The sequence below is a fragment of the Zootoca vivipara genome, chromosome 2 (genome assembly GCF_963506605.1).
Source record: "Zootoca vivipara chromosome 2, rZooViv1.1, whole genome shotgun sequence".
NCBI lineage: Eukaryota > Metazoa > Chordata > Lepidosauria > Squamata > Lacertidae > Zootoca > Zootoca vivipara.
In genome coordinates, this window is record NC_083277.1 from 44293467 (window position 1) to 44306848 (window position 13382).

Consider the following 13382-nt stretch of genomic DNA (forward strand, 5'->3'; position numbering starts at 1 on the left):
TTTGAAATGCAACTACAGACGATGAGTTGCCATTGTTGAATTCTAATATTACAAATTGTTGCATTGTTTCCACTCTCCATTTCTCCTACTCCCCAATTAAAGTCAGTGGAAGGGTGGTCCATAAAGGCAACCAGGACATAGCTCTACCAAATGAAATGTCAAGCACATTTTTTTTTAAAGTTCTCCCCAAATCTCAAAGCCACACTCTCTCTCCTGTCCCGTGCATCCTTCCATAAATATGCAATATGTTTCTCAACACCATTTTTAAAAAAGCAACAGCTAGGAGAAGATGCATTTTACACGGGAAATGACCCCTGAAAAGAAAATAAGGCTGTCCATTCTAAGTTTGGTTGGGTTTTTAAAATGCAACAAACACACATATAATAAGATAAGAAGAGCCAAAGGCCCATATAGTCCAGCATTCTGTTCCCACAATGACCAACCAATTGCTCTTGGGAAGCCTGCAAGCACAAAAACATACTCCTGGTCATTTTTGATCCAGATCAAAGCTTACCTGGTATTAGTTGCTCTGCTTTTCAGTTAACAAATATCTGCCTTAGAGCACAATTCTGCTGGTCAAGGTCCCACTAGTAGAGAACACCTGTATTTGAGAGCTTGTCATCATCAGAGATATTGTTTCACAGATACAATATATAATGGACTTACCTTCCTATCTGGCCAATTGTACTTTTCAAATATGGCATCATAAGTGTCCACAGCACCATCCGTAATCAGCATTATGGCTTGACTGCAAATACTCCCTTGTCCTGTATGATTGAACTGGGAAACAAGCAAACAAATATTCATTGAGGTCTGGCATACCTAGCTAGGCAAATGAGTATTTGCTGTAAGAAAGCCATGCTCATAATTCCAGTGTGCATATGCTTTACTGAAAAGCACCCAGTGCTATAGCCGTCACTTTCCTGCTCATTCCCTCAAAAAAAAGCAAGCTGCTGGTGAAACCCCTATGGAATTTAGTACTACATCAGAGCTATAAATGCACACCTTCCTAAATCAAAGAAATTTGCAGGAAATATGCCACAATTTTGGCATGGTGTGTGTGTGTGTGTGTGTGTGTGTGTGTGTGTGTGTGTGTGTTTTAATGTTAAGGTAAATGGGATTGACAATCACAATGGTGAGGGAAAAATACAACTCCCATTTTACTCATGACTCTTTTTTCTATTTAGGGTATTTATCATCTTGGACTCCTACCTGCTACTTCCCCATGGACTGACACCTACACCCAATCCGAATCCCAAACTAAATCTATAGATTTTTTCAAAGCAGATAAGACTCCCTCATCTTCTCAGGCACCCTGTAACTTTGCTGTCCCATCCTGATCCCACCAATTGTTTAGCCACCAATGAAGTACAGAAACCAAGGTTCCACCATAATGTTTCCCTTGCACAAATTAATTACATTATCTGTAATTCTGCATGCTTTTATTAGAAACTGGGGCATGAATTAATCTAGCAGTCTTATATCAATGTAGATACACAGTCTTTGAGCCAGGATCTGAACTGCAAGTCAAATCTTTTTCCAGTTCAACCAACCTCCCTTCGTAAGGAAGGCAGTTTTATTAGTTCTCGTAGTGCCCAGACCACCCCATCTAGAAAGAGATTATATCAATGACTGTGCAGCAAATGCAGCAACACGGTAATTGGGTAATGGCATAGATGCCAGTAAGTAACAGGAGGCTGTGTTTGTTTCTTTAACAACCAAGCAGAAGACTCCTCCCTCAGTGCTGTTACTGAGCCTTGGATTCCACCTACCGGTACTATGATGGGAAACACTAAGTCTGCCTTGCTGAAAATGGGGTGATTGGAGGAGAGGGTGGGGGAAATGGCACCTGCATTCTCTTTCACTTCTGGGATTACCTCTGGGTTATAACTTGGCAACCACTAAGTAATGGTCAAATGTGACGATCAATGGCAACGTGCCAAGATAAAACCAGCCCAATCAGGGCCCATGACTTATAAAAGTAGAACCCCCTTTTTGAAAAGTGACATTTCCCGTGTCTAAAGGCACCTGTTGTTCTTCCTGAACTAAATCAAGGACAGTATGTAAAAAAAGAAATGGTGTATTAAAATACCTTAGAGGTGGGCTGTCTTCATCTATTTATTTTAAAACATTGCTTTATTCTGTCTGAATCTATCATATTCCACAGAATAAGCTACCGTATTCTCTTTTTAAAGCAGGTGATTAAATGTAAATGCTTTGATGAGTAATATCTCCTCATATGTGTCTAGAAGTTCTTTTTAGTTTTTATTGAATAGAAGGAGTGATGAACGTCTTTTCCATAATAATAACAATGACAAGAGCCTTATAATGAACTACAATTAACTCAGTGATTCATCAGTTACCAGTGAAAATTTCGATGCATCCTGACATTTGTAGCTCTTGGTTGTGATTAACAGTCTTTGAAATGTCACAGAATTTTATTTAATTGGTTAAGACTTTTTTTAAAAAAAGATAATCACGGCAAAGATCACATTTATCCCCGAAAGAGATAATTGCAGTTGTCACATGATATAGCAGACACTGAATGCTGAAACAAGCACTTCTGTAGTCCTGCAGAAACCTATGGGAGTTGAATTTATCAAATGTTGGAGAGAGTTTGGACATAGTTACGACCACATCTTTCAAAATCATTTGTACCAACAACTACTAGCTCTTTAGCAAGCTAAGTTATACTAAAATACAAGAAATTATAAGTGAAAATTAGTCAAGCTTAATTGCTATAGCCTATGAACCAGTCTGAAAAGCAAGACTCAGTAGACTAACATAAGTATCTGAAGAAGTGTGCATGCACACGAAAGCTCATACCAAAATATAAACTTAGTTGGTCTTTAAGGTGCTACTGAAGGAATTTTTTTATTTTGATAAGAATAACACGTTTAAGCATGAGAATGTGCCAACCTGTAATTCTGAAGAATAGATTTACATACCACATACTGTTGGATAAAAAGAAAATTACCTAAATTATCACTGTAAAAATATAGCACAGTGTCTTTTGATACTAATCTGTATCTGTAAGAATGCAGGAGGAGATCATTATTTATTTATTTTCATAGAAAGATACATACATACATGTATGTGTGTGTGTGTGTGTGTGTGTGTTTCCACAGTTCAAACCATGCTCAAGGTAGCTTACAACATGAAAAAATTCAAAACTACAATATAAAAAAGTAGCTGTAAAACAAAAAAAGCACAAAGCTGAACAGTTTCCACATAAATCACAAGATCTGTAATAAAGATACAAAAAACCCAGCAACCCAACAGCCACAACTTCCCACAACAACAACAAAAAAACCCCAAACAATACCCCAGCCTAAGCAGGTGGCAACTGAAACAAAATACAAAACTTATAAAGGCCAATAACGACAAAACTTAGCAAAAAGCAGTAACTTACATCACTGAGCATGTTGAAAGCTTCAACTAAAGCTATATCCAACATTCCGATTCCTTTTGCAAAAAGTTTGTCAAGGTGCTCCCTGAAGTGCTGGGGAGGTGAGAAGAAAAGAAATGGTGTTTCAATCAACATATTTGTGAAGATTTTTGCATCACACCTACCCTTGAAATCTTAAAGGCAAAATCAATGAATGTGGCTTCTGGAACAGCATCAGGTGCTTTTTATGAATTCTGAAAAAAAGCTCAAATAAATCAGGTCTTTGCCCCTCTGGTTTCAAGAAGGAAGCTTTAAACTTTTAAAGAAAACTGTGCCTGTCAGATATATTTATTGTGACAATTTATAAGGAAAAAGAACCAAAGAATATACAACAAAATAAAAAAAATCATAAGATATATGATTCAAAGTTAAGTCCAAAGTGTACGATATAGGTGATCTGGGGACAGAACAATTGGTTCTTAACCAGGTTATATGATTCAATGATATTTACATTAACTGTTAATCAAGTATTTGTCAACCGTGGAAGGCAGAGAACTAGGAGGAAGGAGGAACAAGGAAGGAAGGGAATACTGCTTAAGATGGCTAGACAAGACAAAGCTGCCTCAAATGAGACACAATGCTCTAAGTCAGCAGATTTCATACATACAACCATCACCAAAGGTGGCATAGACAAGAGGTACTGTGAACACAGCACAGGCTCTGGCCCATAAAAGGTTTAACACAATCCGTTTGTTAGTCTTTAAGGTGCCATAATGCTGTTGTTTCAGATGCAACAAACAAATACAGCCATGCCTATGGAACTCAAGATACTTGCAGTAGGATGAATTTTATTTCATATTCGTTTTGCCTGCTGCATCTTTTTATTTTCTTTTAAATGACTGAAAATGCTCAGTATGCAACAGCCCTTTCTAAAAACCAGTAATAATAGTAATAATAATAATAATAATAATAAATTTTACACAAGCACAAATATATATGAAAATGTAGCCTTTAGATTTAATAAGGAAAAGAGTGGCACACTGTTAAACAGGGTGCCATAAAAGGAAATTGTATGCACTAATTCCTTGTATGAGTTATTTTTCTATATTTTCTCTATGAAGCATTCCCCCCCTGCTCTTAGTGAAATAATGCATTCACATGGTTTAGTAGATGAAAAAATATTATGAAACTTTCATAAGAAGGGAAAAAATCCCTGCTTAAGGCAATTTTGAAGCATATGTTGCTGCTGCAAAACTAGGCAGATTTTCCAATGCAATTAGTGTAGCTTCATGTTCATGGTGACCCAGTAAATATGGTTCATGCAGCTCAATATTTCAAAACACCTAACGGCAAAATCTTGTTGATCTAAATAAGCAGTTAAGACATAATGAATCCTGTAGCCAAGATTGTGGAATGTGTTTCACAGCATTTTGCTATTAAAATTTAAGCAAACGTTGAGAAATATGTATATTCCAACATGTCTCATTTTAAATGCTAGTGACATTTTATCTTCTTAACTTAGAAAGCATATCATGAATATAAAATCTAGGGACTCGAACAGGGATGGAGGTGGGGGGGGGAGAGATCTTCAGATTTATAAAGCTATCTTGAGCGTATGCTTCTGGTGATTATGTTACATTGCAAACCTCTGAACTATGTTACAAAGCTGAGAAAAGGCCAAGAGATTCCATGTTCCCTTAATGCATCCTGTCCCTTCTGAAGGCAAATTTCACTATCCTATTGCAACTTCATACTGTACATCATTATGGGCACAGCTACTGTAAAACTAAATCAAGGCTAGCCAATGTGATGCCCTCTAGGCGATGTTGGACTCCCATCAACCCCACCAGCATAGGTAATGGACAGGAATGATGGGAGTTGTAGTCAGCACATCCATTAAGGCGAACTAGGCAGTTGCCTAGGGTGCCAAAATGGAGGGGGTGCTGGTGTGTCTCCCCGCTCGCAAACGCTCTCTCTGCCGCCGCCACTTTCGCTCCTGCTGCTGCTTGCTGCTGCAGAGGCGCTTCCCTGCAATGACCTGCAGGGGGCGCAGGGCCGCGGTGCACTACGGAGCCAGAAATTGGGGGGGGGGGGCGCTCAAACCAATCAATCAAAGCAGGCAGGGAGGCGGGGGAACCTGAGCGTGCGCATGCGCACCCAGCTGTTAGGCAGACGGGTTTTAAAAAAAAAGGAAAGAAGAGCGTGCGGCCTTCGGGGCGGGGTGGAGGAGGACACGCTCCACACTCCAGGCTCCTGCCCTCACGCGCCTCCTTGGCCAATCGCCGAGCGGGAAGGCGGGGGAGGGCAGAAGGTGATCTTGCCTAGGGCACAAAAAACCCTAGCACCGGACCTGGTTGTAGTTCAGTACCATTTAGAGGGCAGTTATCCCTGGGATAAAATAAAATAAAATCTGCATAACCAAGGTTCTAGTTCTTTGTTGGTTTGCATCTGTCTGTCTCATGAGACAAGGGAGGAGTACGCCGTTGCAGTCAAACTGTTGGAAGGTTGCAGCTCCTGCTGTAGCAGTAGAGACTGATGAAGAAGAGACATGTTTTGTTGCAGGTGGGGAAGAAGGTGTCCAGTTGTGTTGCTACAAATACACCATGGTGTTTCTTCTCTTTGCACTCCTCTCAGCAGTCATTCCTCCTCTGGTCACTGCTATGGATACACTACAGTCGTACCTCGGGTTACGACCACCTCGGTTTGCGAACAGTTCGGGTTACGGACTGCGCAACCCCGGAAGTGTTTTCGCCGCGCACACGTGCGCAGAAGCGGCGCACGCGCGATCGCGCAATCTGCAAATGCGCAAAGCGCGAAAATCACGAAAATCACGCTTTGCGCATGCGCAAAATGGCGGCGCCCATCGCGTTCGGTTTACGAACTATTCGGGTTACGAACTGCGATCCGGAACGGATCGCGTTCGTAACCCGAGGTATTACTGTACTTGACTAGCTTTTCAAACTGTTTCTCAAAATTCAAACTCACAAAGCAGTGTCCAAACCCTAGAAACTGCCGAAGAAAACTCAAGGGAATGGCAAAGGCATCCCAACATGGACCCTTTGACTACACCAGGCATCCCCAAACTTTGGCCCTCCAGATGTTTTGGACTACAATCCCCATCATCCCTGACCACTGATCCTGTTAGCTAGGGATCATGGGAGTTGTAGGCCAAAACATCTGGATGGCCGCAGTTTGGGGATGCCTGGACTACACCAAAGTCCTATGCACCATGGCATCTGCCTTGGCATTACCACACGGTTCAATCTCCAGCAGCATTACCTTTTGTACCTTTATGAGCGGAGGAAAGGAATGCGATGCAACATTTCGGAACTGAAAAAATAAACTTTTGAATATTTCCAATGGGGAACAATAAACTTCCCTAATTAAAGATGAGAACAGTCTAACTCTCACCCACCTTAACCTTACACTCCTGAAACTGAAACCATGAATTAGACTATACCGAAATGGACCTATGGGATAAATTTAAAATGTGTTCCTTTAGCATTAATAGGAAACAAGATGGGAAAACTTTTTAGCCTCTTCAACATGAACATTTCCCCAGTAGTCCCCATTATATTTATAATCTAACATGATGTTAATTAGACAGTGGCATGCATTAGAATAATCAACCAATTAATTTTAGGGGAAAAACATTGTGGGGAAACTTTGATTACAATATGAAACAAACAGTGTACAATCAAAGAAAAACCACTACAAAGGTTGGCAAATAAATATTCACCAATGTAAACAAAATTCCACTGTGTGTACTCAGGAAATAAGCAAATTTATTTATTTATCTATTCCCCATCTACTATCCAAAGACGGCTGACAGCATATCTTAAACACAACAAAATGTACAAGTTCTTCTTCTTCTTTGGCGATCACTCGTAGCTGAGTAAGATTGTCTTCCATAAACACGGTTTTATCAATGAGTATGTAAGTGACTGTGGAGGCCAATTCTGGTCCCACACATCCTTCCACAATGGTTCCCAGGCAGGAGTTGATCATGGTGTGGATTTGCCAAGCGTGCCTTCCTCTTAGCACATTTCTCCCTTGCGTTCTGAGTTCGGGTGTCTTCAAAGTCCATGGCACCTTTGGTAAAGGCTATTCTCCAACTGGAGTGCCCGCAGGGTGTTTCCCAGTTGTCGGGAAATGTTTATACTACATTTTTTTAGATTTGCCTTGAGACAGTCTTTAAACCTCTTTTGTTGACCACCAGCATTACGCTTTCCATTTTTAAGTTCAGAATAGAGCAGTTGCTTTGAAAGATGATAATCAGGCATCCGCACAACATGACCAGTCCAACGAAATGAAATGTTCTAAACTGGCTTTTACACTGGAGCCATTACAACAGGTGGCATTTGTAATTTCATGTCTGATACATATTTGAAGGCCATTAAGTCCAGCTAGTTCCTTTTGCCTTAAAGAAGCAACACAGGGGGAAACAGACAATAACTTAGATGAAAGGATATTAATGACATGTGAGCTTCCCTAGGATTGAGGTGGAATTGTTGTTGTTGTTTAGTCGTTTAGTCGTGTCCGACTCTTCGTGACCCCATGGACCATAGCACGCCAGGCACTCCTGTCTTCCACTGCCTCCCGCAGTTTGGTCAAACTCATGTTCGTAGCTTCGAGAACACTGTCCAACCATCTCGTCCTCTGTCGCCCCCTTCTCCTAGTGCCCTCAATCTTTCCCAACATCAGGGTCTTCTCCAGGGAGTCTTCTCTTCTCATGAGGTGGCCAAAGTATTGGAGCCTCAGCTTCAGGATCTGTCCTTCCACTGAGCACTCAGGGCTGATTTCCTTCAGAATGGATAGGTTTGATCTTCTTGCAGTCCATGGGACTCTCAAGAGTCTCCTCCAGCACCATAATTCAAAAGCATCAATTCTTCAGAGATCAGCCTTCTTGAGTTCCCCTAAAACAAGCAAATTGAATAAGCTTGACCCATTCTGAGCTTCAGGGCACCAATGAGGTCACCAGGAATATGACAAGAAGCTTCTACATCTCCGATTCACCTTTAAAGAGAACTTCCACTTCCCTATACACTTGAATGCTGCAGCAACATCTTTGGATACCAAGATTCCTGAGAGAGTGGTGGCTTCCTTGGAATTATGGTTGAGGGCTCAGGAACCAATGGAAGCCATCAATTTTGCTGCTCAGATTGCTCAAGGAAATGAACACCAGGATTTCTGGGGCTATATCCAAAGTTGCAGCTCTGCTGGCACAACAGACTTCTATGTTTGCCATAGAACTTCCTCTTTTTCCTGTACCCTCCACCCCACCCCATCTCTGCCCCTCAAAAGAAGCGTCAGATTGGGGAACCCTAGGAGCAGATTTTGGGAACCTGCACGGGAGGAGAGGAAAACAGAAGTTCCACAGCATGAGTGGAACTCTGTTCGCACAGCATTGGATGCAACCCCTGTACTCTGATGCAACTTTGTAGTTTCCCAGGGTTTCTGGATCCCAAATCACAATTCTCAAGAACCTAGCACACATGTTTCTGCTGCTGCCTGCTAAAGGCCCCTGCAGCAGTCCTTATCATTGCCACAGAAAGCTAATTTTAAACAGAAAGGGAAAATATTTTATTAAGCAGCAGCAGGGAGAGTTGGTGTTGAGGGTAGGACTGAAGTCGTTTCAATATGAGGCTCAAATTTTGAGTAATTTGGGTTTGGCCTATAATTAACTCTCGACTTCCAAACTGGGGAATTTCTTTTTCAAAATTCTCCAATTCTACACGTCAATTGTATTGGTAGCAGATACCTATTCATAACTGGGTTCCTGTTCTTAACTTGGCTCCAATAAAAGCCTGAAAACCCAGCCATATATATGTTTACTCAAAAGTAAGAGTATAAATCCCTTCTTCAGTTAGGTCGATGCAATAAGATTCCAATTTGCTCCAGTCAGCTAAAGGAAAGTCTGGTAGGCGGCTGCAGAAAAAACTGGAGAAATTACCTCCGCTTCCCATTCATGGAAGCCTTCTGTGAGTAAAGAGACACAACTGGATATGACCCTGAGCTGATGAAATAAAATTCCATAGAAGGTTCACATTGCTGCAGAGAAAGGAAGGAACAACTTTTGTTATACTCTGAAATTTGATTGTGATGATTCCATATTGCTATCCACCTTGGACACTACCAAAAGATGGGATACATTCTTTTTAATTAAAAAAAAAGGTAAAACAAAGATATGAGGACTGGGCACAACAAATGAGGGAAATGCTTTTATCGTGCCATAAATTCGCTGGGCAATAGGAACATAAATGAGATAGCTGAACATTCTGTGTCACTATACCAGTTCAGAAATAAATGATAAATTACAAGAACTCAGGCCAAAGAAGGATGATTTCAAAAAAGTATCTTCACAGAGTTTTAATAAGGATAAATTCCAGTAAACATCAACATCAGGACAAGGCCCTGTTTCGATTATTCTTCATCAGCTGGAATGTAGAAAGTAAAATAAATCTTAGATATAATACTTATAATAAACAAAAGTAGCTTACCACAGATTCACAGGTCAAAGTGTACCAAATATGTTTGCCTTACTAGCTCAAATTGTTTGCTGCACTTAAATGATAGAGGAAACGAGGTTATAACAGAATTAAAGAGACAGTATTACATCTAGGCATACTAAAAGTGTTAAGGTAATTTAAAGGCATAGGGTCATTGTTAAGTTCACTGTAGTTTCAAAATACAGAGACGATTATAGAAATGGTGTAAAGTCTAGACTGTTGTTCAAGCCCCCTGGATGTAGTGTGTTGAAGAGATGGATAAATTTGGATTCCTGTTGGAGAAGGAGTCTATCATTGTTCATACGTTGAAAGTGGGTTTGCGGCAATGTCCAAATTACAAAGAATGAGAAGTCATCCTCTGTGTGTTTAAATTGAGTATAATGTTCAACTAATGGCGCCTCCAAAATGTGATTGCGGATTCTGGAGCGGTGCTCGCTTATTCTAAGTTTGATGGGCCTAGAGCATTTTCCAATGTACATTTTTTGGCAAGGGCAAATCCATGCATATATACAGTTTTTTGTGTTACAGTTGCTGAAATGTTTGATGGTAAACTTAAACTTGGAGTGTTGATCAGAAAACTCCTTTACCTGTAAAGAATATTTGCATACATTGCATCTTCCACACTTAAAATGACCTAAGGGAAAATCTTCTCTCATTGTGGTTTTTGGGAGTATATCTGATTTCACCAAGAGATCTTTGAACGATTGTGTTTTTTTAAGTCCGAAGAGAGGTGGCTTTTGACACCCAGGAATGTTGGAAAGTAAATGCCAGTGTTTGTAGATAATGCCTTTAATCGCCGGTGTACGAGATGTATACTGCAGAGTGGAAGTGATGTGATTATTATTCACCTTGTCTGGACGTGGTTTGAATAAATCTTGTCTATTTATCTTTTCCGTTCTTCTTAGTGCTTCACTTAGTCTTTTTTGTGAGTATCCCCGTTGGACAAGGGAAGCAGTCATCTTCCTTGCAGAAATGTCAAAGTCTTGGTGTAATGAAGAGTTTCTTTTTAATCTTAGAAATTGGCCGTACGGAAGATTCTTAAGTAAATGAGGTGGGTGGAAAGAAAATGCATGAAGCATGGAGTTGCGGTCTGTGGGTTTGTGAAAGACACGTACTTTGAGAAGTTGATGGTTGTCTCGAAATACTGTGGTATCTAAGAAGTTGACTTGTACATCGTGAATGTTGCTCGATAGGCGAATATGTGAGTCACGGGTATTAATCCATTGTACAAAGTTCCCAGCCAAATGGCGGTCTTCCAGAATCATGAAAAGATCATCAATATAACGGTAATATTGGAGAATATGTGATTTAAATGGGTTGGAGTCACTCAAGATGTGCTTTTTTTCGAACTCTATCATGTATATGTTGGCGATGGAAGGTGCGCACGCCGAGCCCATAGCCACCCCTTTCACCTGTAGATAAAACTGATCCAGAAGTCTGAAGTAATTGTGATCCAGAATGACATCAAGTATATCAATGAGAAAATGAGTGGGGGGCTCTTTCACAGTTCTTGAATCCAAAAGTTCCTTAATGATCTGTCTAACTTCAGGAAGGGGGACATTCGTGTAGAGGGATCCTACGTCCAGAGTAAGTAAGCATGCTGATGCTGGTATCACTTTGTTTTCAATTGTTTTGATGAATGTCTTTGTGTCCTTAATGTAGGACAAGGTGTCGATTGCAAAGGGGTGAAGGAATTGTTCAATATATTTACATAGTGGTTCCAGTAATGACTTGTTACCAGACACAATAGGTGTGCCCGGTGGTTTTTCTAAGGATTTATGGATCTTGGGCAGTATGTAGAAAACTGGAGTACGCGGGAAAGGATTGAGTAAAAATTTTGCAGTTTTCGAATCAATGTAATGCAACATGATGGCTTCGGATAAAACCATACGTATTATCCGTGAGATATCCTCTGTTGGATCCTTATTTAGACATTTGTAGAAAGAGGTATTGCATAATTGTCTGTCAATTTCATTTAGGTAATCATAAGAGTTAAGGATCACTATTGCACCTCCTTTGTCAGCGGGTTTAATGACGATATTGGAATCATTAGCTAGATTGTGTATTAGTTGTTGTTCATAGGTTGTGATGTTCTTTTGAAGTTTGGGTGGTCTTTGTTTTTCCATTTTCGTAATGTCCTCCAGTATAAGCTGATAAAATACGTTCAAACGTGCATTCTCCACAGGTGGAACAAAGGTAGAGCGGGAGACCCTATGCCTTTAAATTACCTTAACACTTTTAGTATGCCTAGATGTAATACTGTCTCTTTAATTCTGTTATAACCTCGTTTCCTTTCTACATTCCAGCTGATGAAGAATAATCGAAACAGGGCCTTGTCCTGATGTTGATGTTTACTGGAATTTATCCTTATTAAAACTCTGTGAAGATACTTTTTTGAAATCATCCTTCTTTGGCCTGAGTTCTTGTAATTTATCATTTATTTCTGGATTCTCCCAAGAACTCCAATTTCCACTATACCAGTTCAGCCAACCAGCATTATAGATCTCAGTGCCCACAGCTATAGTGGCAATATTTATAAGGGTTGACTCCTAATTTCATTTATTATGTATCTATCACTGAGATGCTCTGTCAACTTAATTTCATCTGGAAGTATTTAAAATGATGTGTGTGAGAGAGAGCTTAATGTATAAAGTAAGAATGCAAATTGTGATACTGTTGCTGTAAATGTGGAGTTGCATTAAATCAGATAGTCATATAATTCCTAAGAGGTAGGAAATTGTAATATGAAGTTTCTCAGACATGAAAACCTCTTGGCCCAACTAAACACGTATTAAACCAGGCAATTGCACATGTTTGTAATTTTGCAGGAAAAGTACAGACAATGATAAAATACTGTCTGCACTATTTCCCACTTTGAAAAGAAGAAAAGGAATGTTTTACAAATTGATACACTGAAAGGCAAGACCAGCTTAATAACAAAACTATAATATAAACCAGACTGGTACTATGTAAGAGCAGAAATGTATGTTTTTACTGTTTAGCTCAAGGAGATGCAAATCCAGATTCCCAAATTATGCTTAAGACGATTGCAAATTTCACCATAAACTGATCTTTAGTTTTGAGTGAATGTGGCAAGGTCGACCCACATGACCACTTTAGAGGTAGATGATTAACCACAGAATTGCTTTTCCCATAAATGTTTATATATCAAAGTAAGAGTTCTTATGGATATGCCCCCACATTGCAAGACCACAAGCTACTAGATCCTAAGATCATGTCATCTGGGATCCAAGGGGTGGTTGCGTACAGCTGCACTGCAGTGCTTCTGAGCCCCAGCTCTTCTTCTGTCAAAGTTATTACTGAAATTGGACGAGATGGGGGATGAAGGGGGCAGAGATAAAACTCTCTAACACATACACATTTGAATCCCATGTTTGTTAAGTTTTACAGCCGTGGCAATTTGCCATATCATCAAAGAGGGTCACTTTGACATGACCACATGGAAATGAATAAGAATATCCACT

The 13382-nt window shown here is 40.1% G+C and overlaps 1 protein-coding gene across 4 annotated transcripts in view; it reads right to left on the bottom strand.

Annotated features, from left to right (window-relative positions):
* CACNA2D3 (calcium voltage-gated channel auxiliary subunit alpha2delta 3) overlaps positions 1 to 13382 on the bottom strand; it is a 511446-nt gene that overhangs the window by 249751 nt on the left and 248313 nt on the right. For all 4 annotated transcript variants that reach the window (XM_060271434.1, XM_060271435.1, XM_060271432.1 and 1 more), the window contains exons 10-11: positions 3413 to 3502; positions 667 to 780 (exon numbers count right to left, since the gene is read on the bottom strand). In XM_060271434.1, coding sequence (XP_060127417.1) covers positions 667 to 780; positions 3413 to 3502 — 204 coding nt within the window. The remainder of the gene's footprint in view (positions 1 to 666; positions 781 to 3412; positions 3503 to 13382) is intronic.